A 15,523-nucleotide genomic window follows, 5' to 3' on the forward strand; every position below is an offset into this window, starting at 1 on the left:
CGAGCTGTTTTGAACAGTGTACAATTTATGTTCTTTCCTCCATCACATTGAGTCAAGGACATTCAAGCTATGAGTCTGATAATTCAGCCTTGGATCTCAGTGACAGCAGCTCAAAGATGTCTTTGCCTCATACATCCTGTTTATCCACTGCGCTAGGTGGTATATCCAGACTCTACAATGGGATCTGAAGTCTCAGTGGGCCCAGCACCAAGGAAACATGGCAGATGCCATTCCACTTTTGGAGGAGACTGCACAAGAGATCTACAGTATTGGCTGCTCGATCACAACCTGACCAGCGGAAGACCACATATTCATTCGTCCATCCCTCCCTCTACAGATGACAGTAATGATGGATGTGTCACTGCTAAGCTGGAAAGATCAACTGGTAGATGTGGAGATTAGAGCACTTTGGTCTGCTGTAGAATCACAGACATCAATCTTTTGGAGTTACTGTTACTGGCCATTCGTCTGGCTTTGAAGGCCTTCCTAAAGTCCACTAAAGGGAGACTAGTACCAGTCATAGCACAGCACAACCACCATGTGAGCCACCTGCCATGAACCTTGAATGGCATGGCAGACAAGCTCAGCTGGTGATACCTGGTGTATCACAAATGGCAGCTGCACACCAAAGGGACACAGGGCATCTTCTCACAGTGGGGGGAATCCTGGCTAGATCTCATTTGCACCGTCAAGAACTCAGTGTCCATACTTTTGCACATTAGAGTTCCCACAAAGGCTCAGCTCTGGAGATGCATTTCGACTAAAGTGGACTACTGGACTGTATGCCTCCTGCCTCTAAGTCTGCTCTCCAAAGTTCTGAAGGAAATTAGGAATGACTGGACCCAATTCACTCTAGTGGCTGGTCACTTGGCCAGGAGAGTGTGGTACCTCAACCACCTGTGCTTGTATGTCTGACCCCCAAAAAGACCACCCCTTTAGGAAGATCTTATGTTGCAGCAGCAGATCAGGGTTCTCCACTCGAGCCTGTAGATTCTACATCTCCATCAGTGGTGTTTGAGCAAAGCAATTGACTGAATTTTATTTGTAAACTGAAATTGTGGCTGTCATCCTTGCTGCCAGACATCCTTCTATGAAGACTATTTACGTCAGGTGCTGGGACATATTTCTGGCATGGTGTGCAGTTGGCAGGACAAATCCTTTACATGCCAAACTGTTGAATATTTTGTTATTCATTTTGTCTTTGGCCCACCAAGGCCTTTCAGTGGGCACTATTAAAGGTTATTTATTGGCTCTTTCTACATTTCCCGGACCAAATGCCCTTCAAGTCAACTGTTGTGACATGATTCTTTTTTAAGCCTTGCCATCCAAGTTTACTCTCAGACCAGTTGTGATACCACGGTGGGACCTTAATTTGGTTCTGAAATTTAGCATGTCTACTCCTTTCAAGTTGACCCGCAGCTGCTCATTGTTTCTTCTGACCCTCAAGACTTTATTCCTCGTTGCGCTCACTTTAGCTCATCGCGTAAGTGAGCTTCAGGCTCTCTTTGTACAACTGTTCTGCACCACCTGTCCCTGGACTAACTGGCACTGTGGGCCAGGGCGACATTCTTGCCAAAATACATAACTTTTTTTCATGTAGGTAATGTATTATCCTCCCAGTGCTCTTTGCCGCACCTGATCCCTTGAAAGAGGAGAGACTCCATCGGCTAGACCCCAAAAGGGCTTTAAGCTCATGCATCAATTGCTTTAAAGATCAGGGTCAAAGAAAGGAAATGCGATGCAGAAAAGGAATCTATCAAAGTGAGACTAGTCCCTTGCATTAAGATCTGCTACACATTGGCCAGAAAATGGCCACTGGAAGGCCTGAGGGCCCAATCCACTAGAACCAAGGCCGCCACCACTGCTGTGGCCATCAGAGTGCCTGTCTGTGACATTTGCAAGACTGTGACATGGGTATCAGTGAGCACATTCATGTCGCACTACCATCTTGACAGCCAGTTAAGAAAGGAAGGGTGTTTCACCTGTTAAGTCCTGCATGACTTCTTGGTCTCAGTCCACTTCACAGACCCTGCATCTTTGAGAGGTACTGCTTTGGTATCTAATCCAAAGGCATCTGCATTTAGAAGTATCCTTCAGAAAAACTGATTACTTACTTTCAGTAACGTGCTTTCTGATGCATACTCTTTCTAACTGCAGGTTCCACACTGACCTCTCACCTCCCTGTTCTGTGGAGTGGACTCTTCTTACCATCTAAAATGGTTGCAATATAGTGGCCCGTACATTGGTACCGCCAATTGTTTTGAGATCCACATCCAAAGGTGTGGAAAGAGTGAAGCCAGAATCTGACATTGCTGCATCAGTGATGATTATATGTGGCCCTATGTATTCTGGGGCAGTACGAGGACAACACAGAACTGCTCAGCATGTGAGAGCACTGTACTGAAAAGGTTCCAGGTCCAGTTTGACACCTGTGGAAGAATCTACCGGTAAGGAATCTTTGGTTAGAGCATCCACAAAAAGGAACGTTACCGAAGGCAAGTACCTTGTTCTCTTTCTAATTATTCCTAGTGTTCTTTTGTTTGTGCTTTGAGAAGTGGGGTTCAGAACTAATTTTTACTTTCAAGATGCACACAGTTTGCTTTTCATGTGAATATACTTAAACTTTGAAGATAATTATTTGAATGATAGAATAGATGTAGAAGCTAACCAAATGGAATTCACAATGATTCAAACCTCACTGAGTAAATCCTGTTGAATTTCATAAACCAGATTCTCCGGTGAGCTCTTATACATCGTACTTGGACTTTACAAGCTAAAGAAATGTCTACCATTTTAAATGTTTATTTGTTGTTTTGTCCGCCATCGAGGTGAAAGACTGGCTATGAAAAATATAGAAGCATGTAGCACACATTAGGTGCTTCTTTGGTTGGAAGGTTATCTCTGTCAGTACAAATTTCTACTTTCACTTGAATGGTCACACACAAAGTGTATTGGGCCATCCTGTTCATGGGATAAGTCTATCTGTATTTTATACCGGTTTTTTTTATATCTGGCTAATTTGGACCTCTGTGGCAGCTCTGTTATTGCAAAAGCTCTCTCTTGTTTCTTAGCATCTCACTTTTGTTGATGCCTTTTCAAATTAATGGCAAGCTATGCATTACATTGAGAAAGAACTTCCACTTTATGTGAGCCATAGTGGCATTGAATAGGACAATGATGTTTACCTCCACCAAGAGAACCTTAATGCTCAGATTGATAGAGCTTCAACCCTAATGGCTTTGTTTATACCAGTTGTCTCACTGGAAGGCTCAATATGACTGACTTGCAGATTCCTTGGCCCTAGCATCGGGATTGGGAAACAGAGCAACGATCAAAGGTGGTTGATCATTGTGTTAATAATCCACACAGTAGTTGTCCAGTGGGCGTTGAAAAATTACCTTTTTAAAGTGGACTTCAGACGAACAGGCCTTGGGGATTCACTTCCATCACATCGGCAACCTTAAGAGGGATAAACCTTGTCAACAACTTAATTTCTGCATAGACATGGCTTTTATAAAGCATCACCAAAAAATAATAATATGGAATGCACCCTAACTGGCACAGATTAATTTAAGCATTTCCAATCAGCACATGTTTGCTGTCTAAGTGAGTCACCTTAAGTGTTGTGGCTATGGCCAGACAGGGCTCCTTTGTCCACAAAGGCTGTTTGTGGCCTCATTAAGAGGCATTCATTCTCTCCATCACTTTTTTGCTGTCTATTACATCAACCTGTTTTAACTATGACTTTGTCAATTTGCTGGTCTAACTCCATTTGTAGGAATTTGGGCGGTAGATCCAGGTCAATGTCATGATCATTTTGAAAACAGTGCTTTTGGTGCAAAGGTTTTGTAGATAGCAATGTATGTTTCTGGAAAGGTCATTATATAATGAGAGTGATTTTTATCAGAGATGTTGGAGGTGCCTTATGCTCCATAAATTCCTAGAGACCATGATAAAAGGATGATGGTGGGCACCACTTGAACACAAAATGCTTGTGAAATGGTCTGGGGCCATATTACAGAAAGTTCCCATGTGCACCCTGGGCACTTTGGTATTACAGAAGGGGTTGCAAACCACTTCTGCAGCCCCTTCTGTAATACCGATAGTGCTGGCGTACATAAAGCGCCAGTGCTAGCTTCAGGGGGTATTCCCTCATTTGCAAGGGGGAGTGCCCCATGCAAATGAGGGAATCCCTTTGCCTCTGTGCCCCCAACGTATTACAGGCACGGGTGCAGGTGCAAAGAAACTGTCAGAGGACACACTCGCAGTGCGCCACCAGAGAGCAGCCCTCTAGAAGGGGAAAAGGGGGTCCTACGGATCCCCCTAGACATTCCCTTGCAGGCGGGTGCAGTCACTGACTGCACCCGCCTGCAAGGGGGTCTCTAATGCCCTTTAAAGTGCACAGTGAAAACACATAGTTGCTTGAAAGCAGCCACTCCGTTTTTCACTGGAAGTCGCTGCCCCAAAGGCAGCACAAGCTTGCGTCTGCCCTGGGGGGAGCGCATTCCCAATAATAGGGAGCATAATCATTTTTTTCGTTTGGCGCACCCTTTAAAAGGTGTGGTCGACACAAAGAATGAAAATACACAATGTACATAATATGGGCCCTGATGTTCACAGAAATTTTTTTTGCGCTACACTAGATGGCCATGTGCATCCAACCTAGCTGATTATTATGCCTATTGTCCCAACATCGCCGGATCTTGGTTCTAGGCAAACAGATCATCTCGTGACTGTCTGAGTAATGAGTAAAGAATGTGGTGTTGGAAAGACGGGATTGAGGTGAACATAAAAAAAACTGTCACAAATTCCCACTTTTCTAGGGTTGAGATGGTTGGTGTGACCCTTCCTCTCATCTCACCTGACATACCTTTGTAGATCTCACCTGGTCAATCCTCCTCTGTCTCCACATTCTTTTTTGTGGTTTTCTTAGTCATTTCGTCCGGGATTATGGGTTTCCTGGTAATGGGGGTAGTGTTTTTAACATAATGCTTGACAGACTGTGCCAATGGACTCTGTCAATCAGAACAACTCTAAGTGACAGGCCTAACATGAGTAAGGACTCAAGGGCTTAAGTGGTTAAGTAGCTGACTTTGTATTGTTTAGACTTAGACTCTAATTTCTTCATCTTCAGGGTTTTAATCCTTCTGGCACAAGAGGCACCATGAGTATTATTTCTCCAGTGGAACCAACACTCCTTTGTTGTGAATCTATTATTTATACTAGAAGCCGACTAGAGACAGCACTACTGCCTCAGAACAATACTGCGTTCATGTACGAACTTTGGCATTTTAGCTAATCTTTAGGACTTTAAAAACAAATGTCAGCTGAGCCTCTACACTGAGGTACCACATTTTAAGAATACACAAGTGCCACATTTTCAAAAACATACAAGAGGCGGGTAAGCCCTTAAATGCTAGCTTTCCTAGACCCCACTTGCATGCTACATGACAAAGCAGCCGATTCACAAAGACAAAGTGCTCGATTCACAAAGACAAAGGGCCTCTGCACTCGTGGCGGAGGCCCCGCAGTCTTATTCGGGGACCTGCACTTGTTGCAGGGACCCCACACTTGTGACGTGACCTCTGCAATGGCTAATGGCAGTATTGAGGTCCCGCCACGAGTGCCGGACCCCCGCCACGACTGTGGGGCCTCTGCCACGAATGCTGAAGCCCTTTGTGAATCAGACCCAGCGTTTCTTTTGTCATTTTGTTCGGGATTATGGGTTTCCTGGTAATGGGGGTAGTGTTTTTAACATAATGCTTGACAGACTGTGCCAATGGACTCTGTCAATCAGAACAACTCTAAGTGACGGCCTATCATGTGTAAGGACTCAAGGGCTTAAGTGGTTAAGTAGCTGACTTTGTATTTTTTAGATTTAGACTCTAATTTCTTCATCTTCAGGGTTTTAATCCTTCTGGCGCAAGAGGCACCATCAGTATTTTTTCTCCAGTGGAGCCAACACTCCTTTGTTGTGAATCTATTATTTATACTAGAAGCCGACTAGAGTCAGCACTACTGCCTCAGAACAATACTGCGTTCATGTACGAACTTTGGCATATTAGCTAATCTTTAGGACTTTAAAAACAAATGTCAGCTGAGCCTCCACACTGAGGTACCACATTTTAAGAATACACAAGTGCCACATTTTCAAAAACATACAAGAGGCGGCTAAGCCCTTAAATGCTAGCTTTCCTAGACCCCACTTGCATGCTACATGACAAAGGAGCCGATTCACAAAGACAAAGCGCTCGATTCACAAAGTCAAAGGGTCACTGCACTCGTGGCGGAGGCCCCGCAGTCTTATTCGGGGACCTGCACTTGTTGCGTGACCTCTGCAATGACTAATGGCAGTATTGAGGTCCTGCCACGAGTGCCGGACCCCCGCCACAACTGTGGGGCCTCCGCCACGAATGCTGAAGCCCTTTGTGAATCAGACCCAGCGTTTCTTTTGTGACTGAATTGTTTATGACTGAGGAAGGCCTATAAATAGCTGCCACGTCATGAACCGTTTCTCCTTGTTTGACGCTTTTTAAGTAGTGGCCAGAGGTAATCCTCCGATTAAAAATCGAAATAATAAACAACTAGTTTCTGGTTGTATTTTTTAGGAAAATCCAAGAACATGTTGGTGTCTATAACACGAGTTGTGGGTGAAGGAGTGCCTTAATTTGTGAATTTCTCTATCCTAAACACATTTTTTAAAGTATTTTTATAAAAATCAACCTGGAAACACAAAAGCTATTTCTATTAGAATATTTTATTTTTTCTTTAATGAAATTTCATTTTCTGCAACTTCTGAATTATTGTAAGGTATGATGTCTTCTGTTGGTGCATCGTCCTGGGGATATACCACATAGCAAATCTTCTGGCCACAGTATGTCATGGACTCTGCAGAAGGAAAAAACAAACAAAGACGGCTCTGTAATTCATCTTATTAAAACAATATATACATTTGGACTACGCAAAGACATCATTGGGCTGCAATTAACGAACTGCAAATGCTGTGCCACGTGATATTCAACTCACAAACTACAAATCGAATAAAAATGTTAACTTTTAGATGTTGGTTTAGAGATGCGATACAATGTATTCAGACAGATGGCACGTTTGAAAGATTTGTTTAGATAAGCAAATAAACTATTCTGTATGACACATAGATTTTGGTCTTGATTAAATGTTTTAGATTGTTTTGCAATCCTTGAAGAAATTGCATCACACTCTATTGTTGTTAAGTAATAAATAAAAATACGTGTTACAAAAAATGGACATTGCTTTGCCAGGCTTCAAACAGTAATATTAACACAGTAGCAATAACTGACACAAAGTGGACACAGACAGTAGTGCAGTGGGTTAAATGTGTATACACCACGTAATTTATGTGATACATGTGTAGCCTCCAAATTGGTGTCAGAGGAGATTAACAAATACCAAAAGTTCTTTATACATTCTGTTTATAGGTTGTGCAGGATTGTCCATTAGTTCAAATAAGCTTTATTCGGCGTTTGGCCATAAAAGCAACACAATAAAATACATACAAGTAAAAAATAACTCAACATAACATTGCCTGGTTAAAAGAAAAATGAGATAAGACCCAACTAAAAACAGTTTAGCATGTAAGCAGTTATAAATAAAAAACCCAAATACACAGAATCCCCCTTTTTCACCCGCTGTTATTGTGATTCGGTGCTCGAGGACCAGGATAAAAGTCATGGAGGTCCCAAATACGAATGGAGCCATCACCAAGTTTTGGCTGGATAGATCGCAAGTAGGGGGCAGTGTTCCTGTCCTTAAACCTAACCAGAATTAAGTCCCCCGGAACATTTTTGGGCAGATGACCAAGCCACCCCACCCTTCTGACGCTCTGTATCCCACCGTCTAGCAGGGAAGGTAATGGTCTATTGTTTTGGAGCCAAAAAATGGCTTTGTTCAGAAGGTCCCGATGCAGTTCACGTATTCCTGGTCTGAGAGCAGGGACCCCAGAGAGAATGGTGACATATGGGGCTGCTACGGGGGGTAAATCGATGCAATGTCTTCTATCTAGTGCGATCACAGAAGCTCTTTGTGGGACATGCTCGTGAATACGGGTGATATTGTGATCACTTTGAGTCAGTGGTGTAACAGGGGAGTCACATGTTTGGAAAATCCTTGGAGCATTGTCCGTAGGCCTTTTGTGGGTATTAGTGGGGGAAGAGCGTATGGGAGTAACAGTGTTTCTAGTCGGTGGGTATGACTGTGATACCGTTTTTTCAATCCTGCACAGTCTATCTCCCAAATCATTTATTTTAGCAACCAGTGGAGAGAGAGCAGTATCAAGCAGTCGCTCGATTTGGGCCAGAAGAGACGATTGTAGGGGGGATCGAGACTCAGCCTTGTCCACAGGTGATGAGGCTGTACTGGGTCCGGGTACTGAGGGGCTGCAATTAATAGATGGAGGGAGAGTTGTAACGGGGGAAGCCTGGGGGGAGCAGGTAGTTTGAGCAGTGTCTCGAGACACTATGGGGGGGGATAGAGCATCCGGGATATAGTGTGTGCCACAGAGGGCATTCAGCTCTTCCCAGATGGACATTGAAGTTGAGTGACTGTATACAGTTATCCTGATGACAGCTATAAGCAGTTCAAGGCAATAGGGATGGATGAAAAGGGGCTTGACTGTACCTTGTCCAAAGCTGGAGCCAGGAGTGGTGGCCCGTCCCGTCCTCCTAGTGCCTCTGAGGGCCACAGAGGGCCCGCCCTTTGCCCGGGCTTAGCCCGGCACCCGCCCGCGCGCGTCCGCGACGCGGAGGGAGCTCACTCCGTTTAAGCGCCTCCGGGCGCGACTGACCAGGAAGTGGGCGGTGCTAAGAGCAGAGCTCGCTGGGAGATGTAGTTTCCCCCCACGGCGGCCGTGCTAGGTGGTGAGCAACGGCGGCGAGGGAAACATCCAGCGTCAGGAACCCAGCGGTGATCCCCGTGGCAGGAGCGTCCCTCCAGGTAAGTTGTCCACAATGTCCATTAAAATGTTATAAGTTTCTCAACATTTTCCAAGTTCTCTTAAAACACTTAATGCAGAGCCATTCTTGTTGCTTCTCTTTTTTCAATGTTATTCCGTCCTGTAAGGAAGTTATATTTTCATTGAGATATGCAGCTGACACCGCTTTAGTCCTGTATTGTTGGAAAACTAGCATTCTAATGGTTGATGAGATGCAACCTTTAATCTTAAACAAAGTACTAAGTGCCAGATTCATTGGAGAATGCATACATCTACACAGTGCATGTTTCTACCTATTGTTCATGTTAATTTCTGTTTTTTGTTTTTAGGATTTACACTCTGATTTGTTTAATATTTAATTGTTTATTTTTAGTTTCCTTATATGTATGTTGCCTCACACTGTAGGGATGTGGTACTTTCCACCTGCTACCTTTTCAATGAAACTAGGGGACGATGCAGCCAGCGTTTTATTTGACTGTAGCAATCTTCTGAATAGACATGGAACATGACAGGATCATTACACACAACATTTTACACACTTAAGTGACGTCGCACAAAGTTTAATTAGAATCCTCGAGTATTGATTCACAGAATGAGGAATGCCTGACTGCAGATTCCACTTCCAATGTGGGAATCAGGATTTTCAAACGAGAAATTATTTTTGCAACTGGGTAATATCGGGAAGAATTCCAGATTTTCTGCACTTGTTTGGGCACAGGTGTGTGGGTAGAATTAGGGACTTATGGGCAAGACTAAATCCGGAGGAAGATCCTTCTACCCCTCAGGAAAGACAAGGAACACCCTGCTCTCCACCTCAGGCAATCATCATTACTGCCTCATTTCAGGAAGGACCTCACGACTTTGCTGTTTGACTGAACCACAGTGCCTTCGATGGATCAGCACCGCCACCAACCCCCCCATCCCCCAGTGCCTTGAGACACTTATAGGTGAGTAGTCACGCTTTACAAGTCACTTGATTGATTGATTGATTGATGACAGTGTTGGCAGGTGTGACGGACTCTGCAAAATGTTTGGAATAGTTACAAAGTGGGACACCTGTGAGTGTTCCCAAACATTATACATAGCCATTCCCACTTTGAAAATGCATGTGAAGTTACTCGTATTGAAGTTAAGAACCAGTGTTTCAAGAATGTCAAAGTGTTTTTGCCATCCCCTTATTTTCTGTGCGCATGAGGCAATGGAGGTTTCCTTCCCCTAAAAAAATATATTCTTGGTGGAGAAAAAAAATGTTTGCTCATACTGATGTGCATAACTGCTATATGTACACCTTCATGTAGCAGGTTCTGTGGAATATGGATGGGCCAGTAAAAATTTGCATGGAATCCCACAATTTGTAAAGAAAAGAAGAACATCCTTATTTACTTCTGGGGATTTTCATAATTCCAAAAGTCGTCAATTTTCCCAACTCCTAAAAAGAAATCTATTGATTTAATTTGTGACCTAATGAAGACTAAAACTTACTATGGTAAATGACAGAGCACGAGGCAAGAGGTGATGGTCATAATTGGTATGCAACACATTTGGTTGCTCTGATATACTTTAATTTGGGCTTTGTTGACAATTGATCCTAAATGCCCTTTTAAACTGTCTGGTTTGATTTCCCAGTGCAGCAAAGCAAACTCTGTCTGGCTTCTTCATTGTTAAAACTAAAGAGAATATATTGAAGGACTCTAGTAGTGCCACTTAATTCCCAGTGGAAAACAAGCTTGGGATCTGATTAGCAAACATGCGTGCCACAACATTAATTAAAATAGTTAAGAAAGAATCACTGTGGTGGCGTTAGAATAGCCGCTGCATGAGGACAATGTATACGTTGAGTAGTTGCCTGCGTGGTTGATCCTGATCTCACAATTGATCACTCCCCTGGTCCTACAGTTACTGGTCAGGAGATGTCCTATGGGAAATTGTAAGGTTATGTGATAGTTGTAGTTTTATTTCATGCCTTATTGAAGTTCTGTAGACAACTTTGCACGGCATTTTGCAACACTACACCCCACGCATATGAATTTGGAAGGATAAATTCTACTTCCTTTTGCAACTGTACATAGAAAACACTGATAAACTTGAATTTAAAACAATCTATATACATCTTTGCTGGATTTAACTAGAGTGAAAATTTTCTCGCCGTGAGGTGAAAATTACTTTGCAATACACATAAACTATGAAGGGGTGATGGCGGCCCTTTATCAAAACATTGTGCAAACTTCAGAAATTAAGGAAAATTGTGAACTTTGCTGGCATAAAATACTAAGAAAACCCTTACATTATACTACAGATGTTTTCTGGTGTTAAAACAATATATTACCCTTGACATTCCGAATAAAGGAGACCATATGATGTTTTGTACAGTAAAGTAAAATTAGTCCTCACCAATAAAACTATTTATGCATTTTGGTTTGTTTCTCCAATATACGCCCAGAAAAAAGACAGGTACTCCTGTCAATATGATTATGAGACCAACTCCGCAGACGACTGGTTCCGAGTAAAAACTGAAGATGAGTAGGAATGCCCAAAATAGCAGGTACGTAATTGGAATAATCAGGCTAATCTAGAGAAAGAATAGACATGTTAGCACATTATATATATAAACTGCGCATTTTTTAAAATAAAATTATGCAATTAAATGTAATCTAAGATATGCATTTCTATACACATTATTGGCTTTTTTGTATAACACTCAATTTGACTTTTTCTGATTTGACAAAAACCTACCCGCATTATGTTTTTTTTTCCAGCCCATACTGGTAAAGACAAAGTATGAATTGTGCTATCTATACTAATATACCTCCTCCTAATGTTATGTGTTTAACCCTTATGTTTATTTCTCACACAAATTTGCATTTTACACAGCGCTCTGTCACTTCCTTAAGTCTGATTTCCACTACAAGGAAAGGGCACTAATTTGGCCATAACCGTTGGTTCTTACCAGGAGAAATAATTTTCCTGTGCAAAAGTAAAATGTTGTGGCGTACATGCCAGATGTAGTTTTATTTTCATCTGGTAGGCAATAAAGGTTTATTTCAAGTTGGATAATTGGGAAGGGGACATTCACCAAGCATAGTACATTGCTGGCCTTTAGCATTTGAACAGCAGACTCAGCTTCTACACTCCCACCCGCCAGCTTTGCTCTGCCAACCTTACACTCGCCGCTGTCCCCCGCATCCAACGAATGACCTCCGGCAGCAGATCCTTCTCCTACCTCGCCGCCAGGACCTGGAACACCCTCTCTACCCACATATGACAGACCCAAGACTTACTCGCCTTCAGAAGAATCCTCAAGACCTAGCTCTTCGAGCAGTAGCAGCACCCCCTCTCCCATCAGCGCCTTGAGACCCTCACGGGTAAGTAACGCGTTCTACAAGTACTCTGATTGATTGATTGATTGATTGATTGATTGGAGAACTCCTATCCCCCTTCTTTGGAGACCAAACTATATCAATTAAACTGCGTATTGTTTAGTAAGTCTTAAACCAGCTTAAACCCTTTACTGCTCACTTTGCTGCTACATGCTCATTTTATACTATTAGGTATTTTAGATTCTTAGTCAACAAGTCCCTTAACATCTCCCTCATTGAATCCTTAGATGGCTTCTTGGCATCCTCCATGTACCACTATTGCTGTGCTTGAGACAATTCTTCAATCGTCTTCACAGATTATCTGTAGCACTAAATAGTAGGTCAACACATAGCATGTTTACTTCATGCCAACAACCTTGTAATTATAGATAGGACTCAGATAAGCCTTCAGATGAAATTGCATGCATTTGCTTGCTACTGTAGAAAAAAGTGGTTAGTGGTAAAAATGGATAAAACTAAAATACTGGTGTGTGGTAAAAATGGATTTAAGTGGGATCTAGGTACAGCAAAGATCGATAAGGTAGATGCATATACACGGATGTATGACGTTACAGCGCATGCTTTTGCAACGCATGCCTTTACAACACGGTTTTTACAACGCATGTCTTTACAACGCATAGTGCTTTGGGGCGCTGGATAGTGAGTAGTTTAATTTACTATTCCAAATCCAGTCCCAGTGGATAGTAGGGAAGGTGTTGGATAGTACATTAAACCTATTCCCTATCCTAGAGCGCCCCCCCAGCGCAATGCGTTGTAATGGTTTGCATTGTAAAAGTTGCGTTGTAATGGTAGTGCGTTGTAAAAGTTTCGTTGTAAAGGTTGTTTACCCATATACACATTTGGCATGCACTTCTTCTATGCAGATTTAGGAGACACTATGAGGGGGTTTGATATTAGTTGGAGTCCTTACTACTTTTAAGGTATTGATTCAGACTAAGCTTTTTATAGGGATCAGCAATTTTATTTTTGAATCTCATGCAGGATTGGGAAAACATTGAAGTGCAGTGTCTAAGACTTGTATTGAATCTACCCAAATCAGCTATGGTCCAAGCAATAAGGCTGGAAACTCGGCTGATGTCATGGTTTATCATCTCGAAGAGAGCCCCTTTGAAATTTTGGAGCAAACTATCAGTTTCAGGTGAGGATAAGGTGGTTTCTTATTGTAGAGATGAGATTCTGAAAAGTAAATTAAGATAGGCTGCAAGTCTAAGAAGGGATTTCCTAAATGCTGAAGAATACTACCATTGTCTCCATACCTGTAATCCACTCAAAAGAAAGTGCATCTAACAATGGACAAAATCTCAAGTTAAGGATCATAGGCACACGTTGTTAACTAGAAAGTCCACAGACCACTTGTGAGACACTTGGTTTAAACACCCTCCATTTACGTGTCTATGCTCTTTGGTTAATTATGAAATGAGATAGAAATGTTTAGATTTAGGATTGGTCTTAGCTCCATTTATTCTTGTACAGTGATGGCTAAACTTTTAAACAAAAGTGCTGGGGTTTGTAATTGCGGGTTGCAAATGAAATGTACAAAGGATCATATTTTATGTGACTGTTTTTATTTTTTGAACGGACGGATAGACAATTTTAAAGCCTAGTTTAATGCTCTATGGGATGTTATTTTTATTTATTTATTTAAAAGGTTTTATATAGTGCTGCTGGACCCTAGAGTATCGATTGGCTTTGAAACTCTTATTTAACATACTGTTCCTCAATACTGTGTGCATAATTGGAGGGTTTTTATTGTTAATCAAGCATAAGATTGCTGAACATTTTATTGAGGGCAATGCCATGATGGAATTGTTAGGGTTTTTGTTTGGCAAAGAAGAGCAATGTTAGCTAGGAGATTTTATGATTCTTGTGTTTTTTTTTGTTTTTTTGTAAATATTTTAGTGTATTTCTTGGATGAAGGTCTAAATAAACTTATCTTTGTAAAAGATAAGATAATGTTTCACTCTACTGGCTCCCCCTAATTTTCTGCATTTCTGTCAAGATAGAATACATGTCTTGTAAATATGTCCGAATCTCCCAGCTCTGAAAACTAAGGTATAAACTGCTGACCGGGGGAAGATTCTGCAGCACTGGAAACATTTAAATATGCTCAACCACACATCTTATACCTCAGTCACTTGCTGTTGCATTCTATCCCCCATGGCATTAGATTGCTGCCAAACTGTTGTTCTTCCAATGCCAAGTAAAGCCATTGCATTTTAGTGCCAATCCAGAATTCTTCCCTTAACTCTGACCAAGTCTTGCAAGCATTTAGACCTCTATCTACAAAAACTCAAGATACATAATAATGAATGATACGTCTGAAATTCCACATAGTCAAAACAAGTGACTGTTTCCTCCAGTTATTCAAGAAAAAACATATTTTCATTAATACTTTAAAGAAAGGGGCAGGATGAGATACATTACCAAATGCTCTGCAAACATCCTACAGTGTCATTCTAGTAGTGGCAGTATGGCTAAACTAAGGAAGAATGCTGCTGGATAGCAAACACAAAGAGGCTGCATATTGAACAAATAACATTGACAAATACCATTTCTCTTCAGATTCTGGACCTACGCATAGATGATCCCTAGTAGGGAAAGCTCAAGGTAAGGGTACTTCAGAAAAGTACCTCATATAGTTTAAAGAGTTAGATTTTAACTTATGGCTGGAAAGGTGACCCTTCTGCAAACACTTGAGGATCCATCATTAATGAAGAAAGGCTTTATTTCAAAAGACTTCAAGAGGACTAGACCAGCACATCGACAACCAGTAAATAAAGACACTTGCAATAGGGTATCTTTATCAGACATTGATGTAAAAGGGGCTAAAGCAGGATTTCCTGTCTTCCGTTTGGAGGTGCTCGAACCAAGACTCTTTACTTCAGGGCCTTCACATCTGCAGGTCACAGCAATTGCTTTTTAAATGTGCAAGAGCAAGGCTAAATCCATTTGCCTGCTCTGCACCAAGGTTTCCCTGATCCTAGACATGTTCTTGATGAATTGAATGAATGTACACTTTTCCTTGTACATCAGTAGTGCCACTGCATATCTGGCACAAATCGCTTCAGAATTAGGGCTTCATTTAACCCTGAAAAGTCCTCTCCCGATGCAGCCATGCATGAGGACATGATGAAAGGTTTTGTGACTCTTTAAAATGGACTACCTTATCTTCCTCGAA

At 41.9% G+C, this 15,523-nt stretch overlaps 1 protein-coding gene across 1 annotated transcript in view; it reads right to left on the minus strand.

The window, feature by feature from the left end:
• Nucleotides 1-6,736: 6,736 nt before the first annotated feature.
• SLC7A10 (solute carrier family 7 member 10) overlaps nt 6,737-15,523 on the minus strand; it is a 521,979-nt gene continuing 513,192 nt past the window's right edge. The window contains exons 10-11 of the mRNA XM_086945141.1: nt 11,360-11,537; nt 6,737-6,888 (exon numbers count right to left, since the gene is read on the minus strand). Coding sequence (XP_086801267.1) covers nt 6,758-6,888; nt 11,360-11,537 — 309 coding nt within the window. The 3' untranslated portion in view covers nt 6,737-6,757. The remainder of the gene's footprint in view (nt 6,889-11,359; nt 11,538-15,523) is intronic.

This window comes from Lissotriton vulgaris, chromosome 12, assembly GCF_964263255.1.
Source record: "Lissotriton vulgaris chromosome 12, aLisVul1.2, whole genome shotgun sequence".
NCBI classification, from domain to species: Eukaryota; Metazoa; Chordata; class Amphibia; order Caudata; family Salamandridae; genus Lissotriton; species Lissotriton vulgaris.